At 40.4% G+C, this 16291-nt stretch overlaps 1 protein-coding gene across 3 annotated transcripts in view; it reads right to left on the reverse strand.

Moving 5' to 3' along the window:
• Positions 1-16291, reverse strand: part of atrnl1a (attractin-like 1a) — a 251193-nt gene that overhangs the window by 44485 nt on the left and 190417 nt on the right. For 2 of the 3 annotated variants that reach the window (XM_061040357.1, XM_061040359.1), the window contains one exon: positions 3072-3167. In XM_061040357.1, the coding sequence (XP_060896340.1) occupies positions 3072-3167 (96 nt within the window). The remainder of the gene's footprint in view (positions 1-3071; positions 3168-16291) is intronic. The other variant, XM_061040358.1, reaches the window with a different exon arrangement.

Below are 16291 nucleotides of genomic sequence, written 5' to 3' on the forward strand. Positions count from 1 at the left end.
TCCATGCACATGCACAAGGTTGCTTCATAACTAGTGTTGTACTGATACTTAAATTGGTTTCGGACTAAGATTAGGTTCAGGTCTCAGTGAGTAAGGCATTGAATCCACTGTTTTAAAACCACAACACATTAGCCCAAAAATAAACTGATTTTAAGGTCATTTATCTTGTGACAGTGAAATATTTTACCGTTGTCATGCTATCAGAGAGTGTTACATTTGTCGGCAATAAGTTATCTTCCACCAATATTGTGTGTATTTCTTAAACCATACAAGTATCACAGAGGGACCCGGGCAATAATAAAGTCCAGGTGTTTGAATCGGTATCAGCAGTGGCGGTTCTAAACCACTTTTACTGAGGGGGCCAAACTGGGGGCCAGTTGTTTTGTCAGAGGGGAACATTAAACCCAGGTGAAAAATAGACAAAGGTGATCGCTTAAAAAAAAAAAAATATATATATATATATATATATATATATATATTATGCCAAATAATAGGGCTGATCATTAAATACCACAACATAAAATACCATGATTTATACATGTTTCAGTAACAGTATTTAATACTAGATTGTGAGTCGAGTTGTTGAGTCAAATACTGTGTATGTGTTATTAGGGGGGCTCTTCCTTTTGGAGGGGTGGCCACAGGGGGGACCACGCTCAGTGAAACAGGGGCACTGTCCCCTGTTGGCCCCTACCTAGAACAGTCCATGGGTGTAAGAATGAAACTTTCTTAGCTAAAGCGCTTTTCCCAGTCGCAGGAGGCTGGAGCCAATCCCAGCTGTCCGGTATCAGAATGGAACAAATAAAATGTTAACTGAGATTACTCAAAACGACACAATGCACCAGTGTTGTATGCTTAAGCAGAATGAGCTGTCTTATTCACGCAATACTCCAAAGGCAGGTTAGTTTTCTATGAAAAGCTCTTCTCGATCCTCCTCAATGCTAATCAAACCAATAAGCCTCTTAATCAGACAAAGTGTCACTATCTCCACGAGGCTACATCACACTGGACACTTAGCTACTTGCTATTCACAAAGCATCAGTCCACTTCCAGCACTCTCCGGTTATCTAAGCCCTGTATGTGAATGTCATTGAGCTCTCATAACAGAGGTGACTTCACCGTTTGAACACGACTGCCCCCGCCTCCCCCTCAGGAGAAGAGAACATCTGATTTGTAGGAGAGTACCACTGCCACGTTGCATGCACTCTGTATTCTCCTTGTACAAGAGGCTGATATGATGAGCCGAGGGGCCAGCTGGCTCTCTCAGGGCCCACACTCCACCAGCCACACCGCCTCATGAGGACCCTTCAGGGCCAGTGTGGGTGAAGGTGAGGTGCCAGCATGTTGGAGAATCAGCGAGAGAGAGAGAGAGAGAGCTGTTCTCACACAGGACAGCTAAATGAGAAGTAGGCTATTGAAGCTAGCTCTCCCCTCAGCGCTCAAAATGTGTTAACATTGGTACTTTGCAGAGGTGTAGCGCGGATGTTGTTGATGTGAGCTGTGTTTGTCTGCACAAACCTAAATGCCTGAGGATGCCTCCAACATTACAAGACAACACATGTCTCCTATTCTAGCATGTGTCACATGCTTTCTAATATCAAAGATTATTTCATTATTAATGGTTTCTACCTCTCCAGCTCATTATCAAGATATTGATTTCTAATGCAGCTTCGAATGAGATTACAGGTGTTCTGCAAGTATGTCTGCCACTGCACCATACTGATAACATTATCAATAATCTTTATATTGTGATATAAAGTTGATTGTGGGCCAAGTATTGCATATTGTATCATATTGTATTGTATCGTATCATTACCCAACAAGTCACACCCTTGTGCTTGGTGTTGGTCAGAATCATGTTGTTGTATCAGAATCAGTTTTGAGAAAGAGAAAAAATAGTTTTGGAACATCTCTACAACCACTTATCTGCTACACAGTAATTGCATTGTTCACGGCTAAACTGACAAAGGCACCATGGGAGCTTTTCTGCTAAAAGCTCCAGATTTGTTCAGTGACACTGATGATTCAGTGCTCTCAGCCAGGCTCCAATGATTCGCATTTTGTCCATGCGCTGAATACTATTTAAATCCGCAACACATAGCTGTACGTACCCACTGAAACCCTCTAATCAGCAAACAATGGTATAGCCGCTGCAATTCCTTCTGAACTGACGAGGGTCGATGTTGACTTGGCTGTGCAATGCGCTGTGGGATGTCTCTGGGCATTCCAAGCAGACCACATGATGTCAGACTGTCTATCTGTACCGCTGCCAATTTGATGAATCACAACTCAAATCTCCTGCAATAACAACAGGCTCGGTGGTTTGCACTGCAATTTCTGAAGCCAAAGATTTTCGTGTGATTCTGTCAATTTTCTATTGTCTTTTCTCTGGCCTCTTGAGCTCTCCATGCTGATTCTACCTGCTGCTATGTGTTGTAATTAATCAGGTACAGGTCAGCCTCAATATTTCACATTCTGCAATGACTTTGACAGATGTCATTCAAATTAGCCCTCTACATCCTTAGTTATTGAATGAAATCTGTGTAGCATTCTTCATGTCAAGGTCCCACCACAGCTGAACAAAACAAAACAAACATTTTCTCAAAGCAAAAAATCTGAACGGTGCAAGGTGAATATACAATTACTGGAATAACACAGTAACTCAAACAACAATTTATTTAAATAAAGAAGTGTAATTAAACAATTTTCTTACATTTCACTCTTCTTTAAACCCAACAGATGCTTTTTTTTTTTACAACCAGTTTATTTATTTTATTTTATACAGTTTTTACATCCTGTTGCATGTCCAAAATCCCACAGAAGGGACACAACACCAGTGATGGTAGAGGGTGAAAGCGCTAAAGCTGTGTTTGCATCCTTGTGTGTCTGTGTTTGTATCACACATTTAACAGAGTCAAATTCTCTCACTGTTTCAGCACACACAGATTTGAACACACTGCAGTAGATGACTGTGTATGTGTTTGTATTCCCTAATTAAACACCCATTTGTATGGGAGTGTTTAATTCGGTTGTGAGTTTATATTTGAATCCATGTTTGTGTTTGTACTAACCTGCAGCAGCTCATCTTCGTTTCCTCCCACCTCCAGCGCTACGGCAACTGAAGCAAAAGGACGACTCGCCATCTGCTGTCGCTCTCTCATCAGCTGCTATATAGTAAGACAGAAAAAAAAAGGATGATTACAATTTAACATGCTATTCTAAGGGAAATATACATCATAGTATTCTATCCTTTTTAACTTAAAAAAACATGTTACAGCTGGAGTGTACAACTGAACAAGCGGACATTGTCATCCAGTTTCTCTTTTTTACCAATCTACTCAGCCATTTCTGACCGGAAACCAAATGGTACCACTATCACTATGGTTATATCAAAACACTGGACAGTCGAGGCAGCAGTTCACCTGCCGGTATTGGTTCTTCAAGTTTACTGATTTTGTCAAAAAAAAAAAAATGGCTGTTTTCAGTCAGTCCTAATGACAATCTGAGCATTTTATTTGCAAACACAAGCATTTCTAGGTAGACGTACAGTTTTCTGTTGCATTTGTCCTCGAGGATTACACTGCAGCGTATCGTGGCTGCGGGCTGAAACAATCTTCGAGAGCAATCCCAATTTTTTTTGTATTTCTACTTGTATTTTAGAAGCCGACATATGACAAAGGATGGCCCTTCAAAAATACTTGAAAAAGTGGTGAGGCAAAATAGAAAAATCGCAAAAAGGCGAGGGTAAGAGGGCAGGAAAGAAGAAGAGAACGAGATCAGGGCAGCAGATGAAAAAGAAAGAGATAAGAGGAGGAGGCGAAGAAGAGGGGGCAGAGATCAAAGCAAAAATGGTTAATAGACGTGCAGGAGGAAGGCGAGGGAGAGTGAGAACTGGCAGGTGGTGGGGGCATGTAGGGAGTCAGAGGAGAGGTAGAGGAGGGCAGGAGAACTTCATTAATGAGGAAATGTCAGATGAACAAAGGCAGGCAGCGAGGCCTTTATCAGCATGAGGTCCAAACATCCTGCCTGAAAACACACAGATAGACAGAAGCCTTCATAAAATACTGAAGAACTTGTTGGAAAAATATGATACTCCCACACACATTTTTTTTTTTTTTTTTTTTTTAAACACTCACTCCAAAAATGGTAAAGCAACACTCATCTGTCCGTCTCCCATCAAAAGGCCTGTTGCCCAGCCTTTTCCACTTCACCACAGACATGTTAATGAGGTTTTGTTTTTTACATTTAGCTGGGGGGTGGCCACCTGTTTCACGCAAAACAAACTCATTTCTAGTCCATTATACGCCAAGCTCTAATCATCAGTATGTTGCTTGTTGTTTAGGCGGAAAACCTGTCTGGTGCTTCCTTCACCACACAAACACACACACACACACAAACACACAAACACACAAACACACACACGTCTGATATTTGAATCAACGCCGGGAAGGCAGATGGAGAATCTGCGCTGCAGACTGTGACCCTTACTCAGGAAGGCAAAACTTTAGTTTGTTTACAACCTCAGATGGTTTTTCACAAATATGAGCGACATAAAATCCAACTTTTATGTGTCAGCAAGAGGCGAGGCAGCTATAAAGCAGACACAGGATAAAGTAAGGACGGTGAAGAACAATCATAAACATGAGCCAAACTGCAAGTTAAGTTGTGGAAGATACATTAACAATGTTGGAGACACCCGTGTTTTTTTGTCCATTTCTGTTACCAGTTATCAAACTTAACTATGGATGACAGTGAGAAATGTTTTTAATATAAAACAGACACATTGAAAAGAAGAACTTTGAAGGCATGAGATTTAAGGAAAGCTTAATAAAATGGGGAAATATTCAAATTTGACAAAGAAAAAAAAAGATAGAAAAAAGGGGAGTGGACGGCTATTTTAATCGCACAAAGACAGAGTCTAAACTTAAGAAAAGTATAAAAAAACAGAACTAAATGATGAGTAAAATACAGACAGAGAACAGAAAAACAAGCACAATGGGGGGAAAACCATATGCAACCAAAGGAAGAAAAGAAAAGAAAAGCAAAGATAAAATAACAGAAACAAAACAAAATAGAAAAAAGAAAATACTGCAGAAAGAAATAAAAAGACAAAACAACAAATGAATGGAAGAAAAAACAGTCAACTCCCAAATGTCATCGGCCCCCACTCCTGTTAGCCCTGCCTAAACTGAAGCACCTCCTCCACCTCTGTGTCCTCTCCTGTTGCTCTAAAAGAAGCTGCACATTGACATTACCCAGCTGTCAGGTGTTGTGCTATCACGCCGCCGGCTGCACGCTTGCCAGTGTCAGACTCTTTAAGCATGAGTGAATACTACACCTGTAGCTACATTGGCATATAGTCAGGTGCTCCGGCGGCGGTAACTGCTCTGCTAGCAAGCCGCCGTGCCGGCTAATGTGATGTCTTCTCTTGTTAGCTGTCAGCTCTACGCTAACGCTGCCTGGATGACAGGCCGTGCTTGCTAGCGTTGCTGTTAGCCTCCTGCTGATGTCAGTTTAGATCTGTTAGATCTTGTGTGAGAGCGGGTAGGGGAGATGGAGTGTGTCTGTACTGAGAGTTTTGGATAACTATATCGGCTTTGAACATTGTTGTATAGAAGCGGATGTTTTTCTGCTGTATTAAGGGATTGTTTAAACAGAGATAACTCTCGGTATTTAAAAGATAAGGTGGCTAAAATGAGCTGAAAATAGCTGTGGAGCAAAGAGGATTTTTAAATGTGCTGTCAAGTGGTAAACAGCTAACTGCGCACTAATTGCCACAAATTGCATCAAAGGCTAAAAAACTAAAATATTCCTACAAAAGTCTCTCTTACAGCATGTCTTTATAAACTAGATTTGTCACTGGCTTTTAACTGCCTCTCACCTTCCTAAAATTATTCAAATGACTCTTCAGCTATCAATACATCAACATATTTAAATTGTTTCAGGTATGCCTTAGAAAAAACACAATGGGCTAATACTCTCAAGAAAAAGTCATGAATTAATATGTAATGAATAAAGGGAAGAACATAACAAATGCAGATAGTCTAACACTGGTGTACTGCTTGGTACAACTGGTTTATTAACATCCATTAAAGCCGGCCCCATTGATGCTCACTTTGCATCAAGACGACAAGAATGAGATATATTTGTTAATATGACAGAGAGTTAACATCACTACTTCTGCCTTTGCTTCCCAAAGAAAGAAGAACCCACTTGATTTAATGCGTAACAAACTGATTATTTTGTTGTCTTGAGGAGATCAACCTTTAATTTTTCACTGCTTTGGCATTTTTTTGTGGAAAGATCTTATATCAACTGCTTAAGGCCAATTGTTTTGGACTCACAGTGACACAATGCAGGACAACATAGCTTCCATATACACACATAAACACCTTCTGACAATATGAGATATTGGTATATTGCTAAACCCTGCTGGTCAATATCCTACATAATATTGATGTTTAATTAAAGAACAAGAGGAGTTGCATTGCCAGTCTTACTGGGACTCATTGTTGTCCTATAGATACATGTGTGATTATTAGATGGTTGCTCAGTACTTCATTTGAAATACTTTTCAAAATACCCATAGTTCAGTTTTGTTTTTGTTTTTTATGTACTTGGTGGCAAAACTAATATATTGTTCAGGTGCATCCATGTGTTAGTTTGAGTCATAGAGGTGTTTTCTCAGTTCTGCTTTACCTAAAGCCCCTGCTCCTGTGTTACTGAGATTAGATAAACTGGTCAAGGTGAGTTGGGTCACATTTGTGAGTCTCTCTCTCTCCGTGTGTTTCGACCTGATAAATCAGTCTAGACAGTGGAATTATGTTAGGGCATAAAAGTGGAAGTAATATTTGGCACTGTGTTAAGTTTTAGAGTCTAGTGGATAATGCAAGTGAGAGAATGTGTGTATTGAGCGTTTATATATTGCACCACTCTGCATGTTTCCGTGTTTATGAATGCAAATGCACATACTCATTTGGTCAAAAACAGTCCTCTTGTGTGTTTAATTCCCCCTTTGACAAGTCCTTGAGTGGGCAACAAGGACAAGGCAGTGGCCATGTTCTGTCTGCCCATTGGGCTGTAAATCAGCTATAAAATGGCTAATTAACTCTGCTGTGCTGTAAACAAGCAGTGCATGCAACGCTAGAGACCAAAAACTCGATGACAAAAGAAGTGGAAGAGATGAGACAGAGTTAAAAGACCAGACGCCTCCAAGGGAGAGCAAGTGATACAGTTCTGTTTTTTTTGCTTTCAAGGATTTTAGCTAGATGCTTAAAATTCTTACTCAGATTCAACATTTTCTGCAAGTTTTTTCTCTGCGCTGTTACTCTGTATTGAATGTCCCAGTGTTTATCTAGCGTCATAGGGAGGCACGACATCCAAACATCCGTTAATGCATCCATCCCGCCTGTCTCAGCTGGACAAACAGATGCATAAACAGCCGGGAGAAAAAATGAGAGGCTGCAACAATGAAGCCAATCACATGGTGAATTATGCTTCAGAGAACGCGGCTCAACCAAAGTAGCACCTGCAAGATCAAATTGCCAGTCCTGTTAGACGGATTGGAAATACCTGTGTAATGTGCTGTTTGCTGATTTCGGATGCACTCCTGTGCAAATGACTGGTTTCACAACACAAAGAGTGTCTCACTGCTACTATGGCTGCAATTAAACTCCACATCGGCTCTGTGAGGGAAAACCACAGTGATGTTCACACATGTGCAAGCATATGTGTCAGTCTGTATGTTTGTTTGTGTGTTGGTAGGAAGCTGAAGGGAAATAATGCAGAAGTATATCCTGTGTTTTTTTGGCACAAAGTTGCTTTTTTTTAAACCAATTCTGGCACAAATGTCTGTGCCAGAATGCCAATGTCCTTAGTCTGTCCACAATAATACTCAGAAGTATCCACTCTATGACTGTGTATTTGTGGACACACTCTTGAAGATACTTTCCTGTTCCATCATGACTGCGCCCTGTGCACACAGCCGGGTTAATAATAAGAGCTTTTGGTGTGGATAACTAGACTGAAATGCATGCAGTCCTGACCTCACCTCCATTCTACACCAGAAGAGTTGACATTATCACACAACAAAAGTTCCTAAACTCACCAAAGCTCTTCTCTTGTTTCAGCCATCCCAGATGCCCACAAAGGCCCATGTTGTTTTCTTGAGTATACCCAAAAAAACTTTATCTGTTAATAAAAAGTTATGCACAATTTGTATGTGTAATCCTCTGAATGTCCAACATTGTTCTCCTACCCTCCAGTCGTACAAATGATTTGTAACAACCCTCTTGCGTGTGTCATAACAAAAATGCAGTAGGAACTTTACGTTTAATACCTCTTTGTTTTAAGGTACAGTACACTTCAAGGCCTGTTTTATTCTTCCTTTCTTGCATTTGAGTTACATGAGTTAGTATGTTTGATTTTAGGCAGATTCAATTCAACTTGACTTTTTTGTTCACACAGGACCTGGGTGCCAGTTTCCTGGTTTAAAGTCCTGCATTTTTTTCCCCTTCCATCAACCTCAACCTCCATCCCAAGCAGACTATATCAAGCTTTTTTGCTGTGAGCATCTAACATTCCTGCAGACGGTCTTACATAGGAGTTAGCTTCACCTGCACAAAAGCCTAAAGAGCAGAATATTTGCCTTCCTCCACCTCCAGATTTTCAAATCTTCTGTGGATGAGGTCATATTCACCTTAATGTGAATTACCTATAGAGTTATCAGTTTGAACATTAAAAAAGAACAGCTTAATTAACCAATGTTATGCATGCCAAATACTTTTGGTGTAAAGTGATAGAAATAATCATGTCCAATGAAAATGCATGAATCTGTTATGATATACAGCATGTAAACCTTATTAAGAAGCAGTGGATGAAAATAATTATAAGGATGAGGCACATGCACATTATTGAACGTGAAGAACACACTAGACAACACACCAGACTAGAACACATTGGAATTTGCTGATGTGGACCTTCTTAACAACACATTTCTCATCCAACATTACTGCCCCCGTTCCCCCCTGTAGATGTAATGCTACATCAGCGCCCGTGTTCCTCCAGTCAATCCGTAACCTAACAAGATGGTTTAATCAATGCCACAGAGGACTGCAGGTTTAGGTCTGATTAATGTTTTAATCAGAGATAGGAGGGAAACAACCATTTCAGGACAGGGCGTATAACTCTTACAGACTGATCCAATATCCACAGACAGTCACAGTCTCAACTGTGAAGTTGTGCTTCACAATAAGTGTTTTTTGGTTTGTTTTTTTGTCCAAGTATGAGCATCAAAATACGTTAAAATGCACCTTGCTACAATGTTTGTCCACAAAAAACAGATTAATGAAGAAGAAATCTACAAGCCAAATATCCACATTGGGTCTTCAGGGTTCTGAAAAGTGCACAATATAGTAAAAGGTGTCTGGTGTTTTAAAAGTAAATGCAAGTTCAAAGAGGAACAGATGAAAAGGGTGACCATGGCAGTGCATTTTATGGTTCAGCAGCATAAAGTAAAAGGCCAAACCTTATTGTAATATAAAATTTGGTGAAGCACTATGAGACTCTAGGGAATACGTCCAGTGAGTGGGAATAGCAGGACAAGGCGATACATCAGTTTGACATACAAATTACAAACTCAATGGAGTCTCAATTTTTTTAAGGAAATGTTCACAGGTGCAAAAGTTAATTGGACTGTCCATGGCTAAAGGAGTTACACATCTCCTCTGAAATTGAGATTGAGATCTTGAATGGTATGCCTTCATGGTACGCCTTTATTATAATGGAAGAAAGTCTGTTTCTATCATTACTGTGGTTCTAATCTGCTTTTGGGAGTTTATGTCATAATGAGCGTAGCTGCATATCCAGTTTAGGGAAACCTGAGAACATCCGTAGAAGGAGGTTATACAGTGACAATCATGTGTTGCTCATTCTTCCATAACTGGTGATGTGACTGAAACTCTTAACCCTCTGGACACGCGTTCAATATTGTTTTTTTCTTCAGTGTCCTTGAAAATCTATAAACTCCTCACATTGGCAAGAAATTGCCTTTCTGATAAGTAAAGCCTCTCCTGAAAATATACATTATGCCCGGCGGCTACATATGCTGCCCTGACTACCTTTTAGAGTAAGTAATAAGGAGTGAAACAACATCTTTCTGAAGTTATTATCCATATCTTCCTAACACTGGAAGAGGGCGAAAGTAGCCTGACGTACTTTTCCTGATTCATATTCTCCATTTTTTTTTTTCTGGACGCGGATCCCAAGGATTTTAGAGGTCAGGTGGGATATGTTATCAGTACAGTCTATTCCGCCTGCCCTTTAGTCTGCTCTACGTTGAAAATGTCTATAATACTTCCATAGGGAGGTCTACTTGAACCATCAACAGACTTTTAAACTCCTCATCCTGTCCCTTAAGGTGAGGCCTGAAGCACACTCATTTGTCCCTTTTCCCCCAGTTTTATTTTCTGAATCACTGTTTTGCAAACTACAACAAACTAAGATTATATAAGTGTGTGTTCCAATAGCATTGTCTACCTTTGTCAATGAACAGCACCTTGATGAAAAGGAGCCAAAAAATATTGGCCCCAACCTGAAGTTGGAAATCAACTATAAACTCATGTTTGCCAGTACATACCCAAGATAGGCACCAAGAGAAGTTAGAGAAGCGAGACAAAAAGACGAGATAAACACAGTATCCAGCTCTCAGAGGACAGCATTGTTGGAACCCCGTGATAGTCATCTACATAGAAACCCACAATCATACAAGAATCATTAACACTGATAAGTATTCAATTATTACTTAATTGAGCGGGCTTTTGATGCTCACTGCTGTGTCTTGAGACAGATAGGATTTACAGCTTTGCCTCTCAGAATAGATTATCATTAGCTATTGAAGAGAGAATGGATCAATTCAAATGCAGCGTCTGCAGAGTCACCTCTGGTCTACTTGTTTAATACAATGCAGCTACTTTACAAAGGACACACGCATGGGTGCACTCAAGGATTTACATCATAAAAAAAGAAACCTTGAAAAAATGCCAAATTTATCTGTTGTTTTCTATTAGACAAACAGGTGTGAGCACACAAAGAGAGTCTCACACAGACAGTCACACACACAGACTCTCCTCTTCCCTCTCGATTTTGTATGCCAGTGGAGCCACAATCGGGCAACGATAACAAATCTCATTTCCGGCATGTTTGCCAAGTTTCCAGGCAACATTTGTCTCCTGGCTGAATGTGGTGAGTGTGATCTGAGCAGCGTAAACAAGGGGATAGATATCGTCCTCACATAGGAAACCACCACTCCAGATCAGAGTCCAACACAAAACCGCAGGAATTGGACAAAAGCACTTGAGATGCTCGTCAGCTGCAAGACAAGGTCATTCCTTTGTACCTTTTCTTTCACTGGTTACACCAAAACATTTCTGTGGTCCTTACACAGCCATGGTACGATATCTTAAAAGTTATGACAAGCTTTTGGTGCTAATCCTGAATTTTTTATGTAATTCATTTGTACATTTTTATGTATTTTCAACCTAGATTGTCAAAAACTGATGACTGGTCTCGGCCCTCCCTCTGATGTTTCACACCGACACTTGCTCAACCTGAACTTGAACTTGAAGCTTTATCTCCTAAATGAAGGTCCTTGGTGTTCAAACCATCCAATGCACACCCACCAAAATGTTCTCTTCTCAACGTATAGCGGTAAGATACTGGAAATACTTCAGTTATAGTAAAAGCTATGCTCCTGCATCTCTACTATGAGACATGCAAAGTACTTCTTTTTAAATAGGTGAAGTCATCCAAAATACAGTTTTCCCATAGCTTTGCTTCAGTTCTCCCTCTTATAAAGTGAACTAATTAGAAGCTTGCAAAGCTGTGCTTTCAATGTAACTTCTTCAACACTGGTGATTTGTAGTAAATGGGCAAAACCACTGGTTCATAAAGGACCTAGCAAAACGGCGAGAACTGATTAAAGTGGGACTATACACGAGCTGGGTTCACAGGGTTGAAATAAGATCTTTAGTGAAGAAAGATACATGCAGACAACTCAAAATGCCATCGGGTGTCTATGTCTTCAGCCTTGTAAGGGAAACCTTCTGAAATTCTCTTAAAACTACCCATAAAAGAGTTCTAAGTAAAGCCTGAGTACGGCTGACAATCTGAGAGCAGCAGAACATCTCAGAAAGATCCTGGCATGGTGGTAAAATAAATCCCAATTGATTCTGAGAGCTAATTAGAGAGGTCCAACGAGACAAAGACAGACAGAAAGGGCTTATAGATCGTAGAGCTTGTAGCTGTTAGCCTGAACAAGGCAGACACACTCTTGTATTATCACCAATAAGTCCCATTCACATCTTACTGCCAGGCAATTACTGCTAACACGTTGGCTGGGGAGAGAAAAAGAGCCAGAAAAGACAACACAGAAGAGACTGAAACATTCCAGAAGAAACAGAGTAAAAATAGGCCGACTCATTGATGGTTAGTGAAAAAAAAAAACATCTCTGCCATGCTCGTACCAATGTACAGTTTGTAATTCTGAATATTTGAGGCAGATAGTTCTCTTTCTGCAACTTTCAGAAAATGTAGTTTTCCACAAATAAAACTGTGAAGTGTGAAAACCATTGAGACCACCTATATGGTTATATGTAAACATCATTCGGCTAAGTCTGTGTTCAGAAGTCTCAGATGTTTGTATTCACAGACATGTATTCTCACAGGTATTGCTCAGTGTTGAGGAGGAACAGTTACAGTGAATAATAAGTCTTGTTATGTAGGCACGTAATTACTGTATCAAGATGAACATATCTACTAAGCCCGTCAGAGCCAATAAATATCAAAGTCCGACATGAATGTACTTAGAAACTGTGAAAATGGAGCATTAAATTGTACATGTGCAGCAAGTTAAGTGGATTTATGTAAACTTGAATAATTTATTAGAAATCAAACAGACTAAACATTTGAAAATAGAGATGGAGGAGGGGCGAGACTTCACTGAAGTACCAGACTGGTGAAATGTCTCCTCTCATTCTCTCTCTCTCTCTCTCTCTCTCTCTTTCCGTCCATCCCTCTTTTCTTCAAATGTAGTGACCACAGTGTTAAGCAGTGTGGTGACCTGGTCCACTAAATCACCACCCGCTTAAAGACATAGGGCGAGAGACATGAGAGAGAGAGAAAGAGAGAGAGAGAGAGAGAGAGAGAGCTGTATGGAAAGAAAAGTGGGCCGTTTTCTGGGGTCATCCATTACATCCCATCACATTAGCCCCTCATCACTGGCAGGCTCAGCCAGCCATCATCCATCCCCGTTCTCCACGGGCCAACACACACACACACACACACACACACACACACACACACACACACACACAGAGAAAGGAAGACTGTGAAGGATAACTAGGCTGTGTGAGTGTTTGCTTATCGCTCCTTTCTTTCCCTTTAAAAAAAAAGGTGATAGAAGTCCAGCAGCTGGAGTTAATCTGGTGGCACTTCTAACTCAAGTTACACAAGTTCAAACAGAATCAGCATGTGTGTGTTTGTGTGTACCCCACACATTTTCTTTCAGTTTCCAACAAAGAACACATATTTTTGATATGAAACAAACATGTTCTCCCCGCACCTTCATACCTTAATTCAGTTAAGTCTGCTGACAGACTTAACAGACAGACACTCACACCCAGAAGAAAACATAAACAAAAGCTACAGAAAAACCAAGTTCAGCACAACACAAGACCTGAAACACAAACAACATAAATATGTGGGGAGCACTAAAAACTAATGAACACTCATGTTATTAGGGGAAGGCTAGCACAAGGTGCATGATATTTGTATAATATTTAAGCTAGATGTTTCTGTAGAGGAGCTGTGGGACTGTTTTTTTTATTTATTTTAAAGACTTGCACAAAAGCTTACTCTGATCTGAAAGTAAGACACTGTTGGAAAAGGATTGTAGTTTCTCAATGACATGATATTGTGAGTTCAATCTTTTTTCTGAGGCCAGGCTCTGTTGTTTGTGTGTAGGTACGTATGTATATGAATTAAGAAAACTATAGGTGGTTCTTATTATTGCCTTGACAGCGTGATTTATACAATTTTAACAACCGTACATCCCTTTGACCAAAGTTTCCCACACACACACACACACTCACCACACGCAAGCACACACACACACACACACACAATGAGCACACAAATCTGAAACCCTGCCAGACCCCAATCACGCAGACTATGCTAACATGCACTGCCATTCTCTCATGTTCTTTCTCTCTCTCTCGGTCTCTCCCTGTCACACAGACACACACACACACACACACACACACACATTTCTAACATTCATCCAGTCCTTTGGTTTCCTTGGGAACAGTGTTTATCCCGTCCATTTAGTCCATTTAGCCATGTGTCCCATTAGCATCAACCTCCCATCTGTCTACCCGGCCCCTAGAGGGACACTCCAGTGTGTGTATGTGTGTGTGACAGATTGTAGTTGTTCTGATGTGTGTGTGTGTGCGTGTGTGTGTGTGTGATTGTTATTGAATGTAGTTATGTTACCTTCTGATCGCAAACCCTCCCCTCCACAAACCAATCAAATATCGGATTAATGCTCATCTATTCCCACCTGCCCTAGCGCCGCTAGTGCCGCTCATAATCATCATCTGTAACCTCACTGGTTGGCTGGCTGGCAGCCGTCCTACCCACCAATTAAACACCACAGCTGACAGACCAGCTGACAGCCACTTGTCCAATTAGGTCGCATTGAAGAAGCAGACATAGAAAGGATAGGTCAGCTAAGGGTTGTTGACCAGCAGGTCAAGGAGAGCGTCTCTCATTGGTTGTAAGTGGGCTGACCACCAGACACGGAAACCTTTTGTTAATGAGATCACTACATCTTCATAATGCTGTAATGTGAGGAGATGTTTAATCATCCCGGGCCTAACTCACTGTCAAATATCGTTTTACTCACTTATAAACTACTTTATGTCTCAGTCACGGGGACGAATGGGAAGACGCAATGAACTCAGAGGTGTCAAATCTAATGGTTGTAGCTAATGGGATACCAAGGTGGTGATGAAGAGGAGGAGGGAACCAAAGAGATTTGTGTCATCTTTGTTAAAGCAGTGCTTAAAGCAGAATAAATATGATATTTCAGAATCCAACATTGGCTGAGAGCTAAAAGTCCACTCACCACAATCGAGAGCAAGTAACATTGCAAACAAAAAAACAGAAGTATACAACCAGAGGGCAGGGTTTATTTTAATAATAGAAACACTGACTGACTCTTCTGATGGGTTGTAGTTGATAATCGAGGAACATTATTTTTTAGGTATTATCCACACATGAAGCCAATGACTCTATGAATATTTATTCTAGAGATTTCTAACTCGTGTCTTGCATAACACACTCCTCAACTAGGGCCCAGGAATGTATCCATTTACTGCATACAAGAGCAACCTATTAATATATAGAGGCTTATATGGAAAAAAATGATTGTCCCAGGTCCTTACACACATTTTCTTTTTCCACAGCCTCCCTTTAGCGTACAGTAAGTATCTGTTTTATGGTTAGTTACACTCTTTACAAAGAAGTTTATCTAAAAATGGTCTGTAGCTGTGAAGTATTGGCGAAAAACAACTTGTTTTACTTGAGGTAACTCATCAGTTAAAATAGGTAAGAATGTATTTTTAATTTGGTAAAACTTCACTCAAGTTTTTTTTTTGTTATGTTTGGGACTTGAATCCTGGTCTCATTGGAAGAGTCCTGCTCTGTTTGATCCGTAAATCACATCCGACTACCATTAATAGTAGACTTTATCTGTATTCTAACTTCATCACCTGACCGCCCACATTCTGTACAGCCCGACACAACAGACGAGCATACACTCAGATGAGTTTTATCGTCATACTTTAGCATGGCATATATGTCCCCAAAACACATCTCTAACACCTTTAAATTTACAAGTGGAGTTTCTGAAACCATAGCAGAGGTCATTAGATGCCCTTTGAATGAAATATCTTCTTTTTATTGGTTGGATTTAGTGTTTAATCATGCATTATGATCTCTTCCAATTCTTTTTCTAATCCTCTGTCTTTTTTTTCTTTTTATTTCTCCATCCCTCTGTCCCTCTCTCTCCATGCCAATGAAACTGGGGTGTAAAGCTGCAGAGCCCGGCACAATTCAACACAACAAGGCCTCATCTCATTAACAATGGCCTCCGCTTGCCAATATATACAACTCATCTACTGGGCGCGTGTGTTTGTGTGAGTGCGTGTAAACTAACACCAAGTTTGTGTGCGTT

Source organism: Labrus mixtus, chromosome 6 (assembly GCF_963584025.1).
Source record: "Labrus mixtus chromosome 6, fLabMix1.1, whole genome shotgun sequence".
Taxonomy (NCBI): domain Eukaryota; kingdom Metazoa; phylum Chordata; class Actinopteri; order Labriformes; family Labridae; genus Labrus; species Labrus mixtus.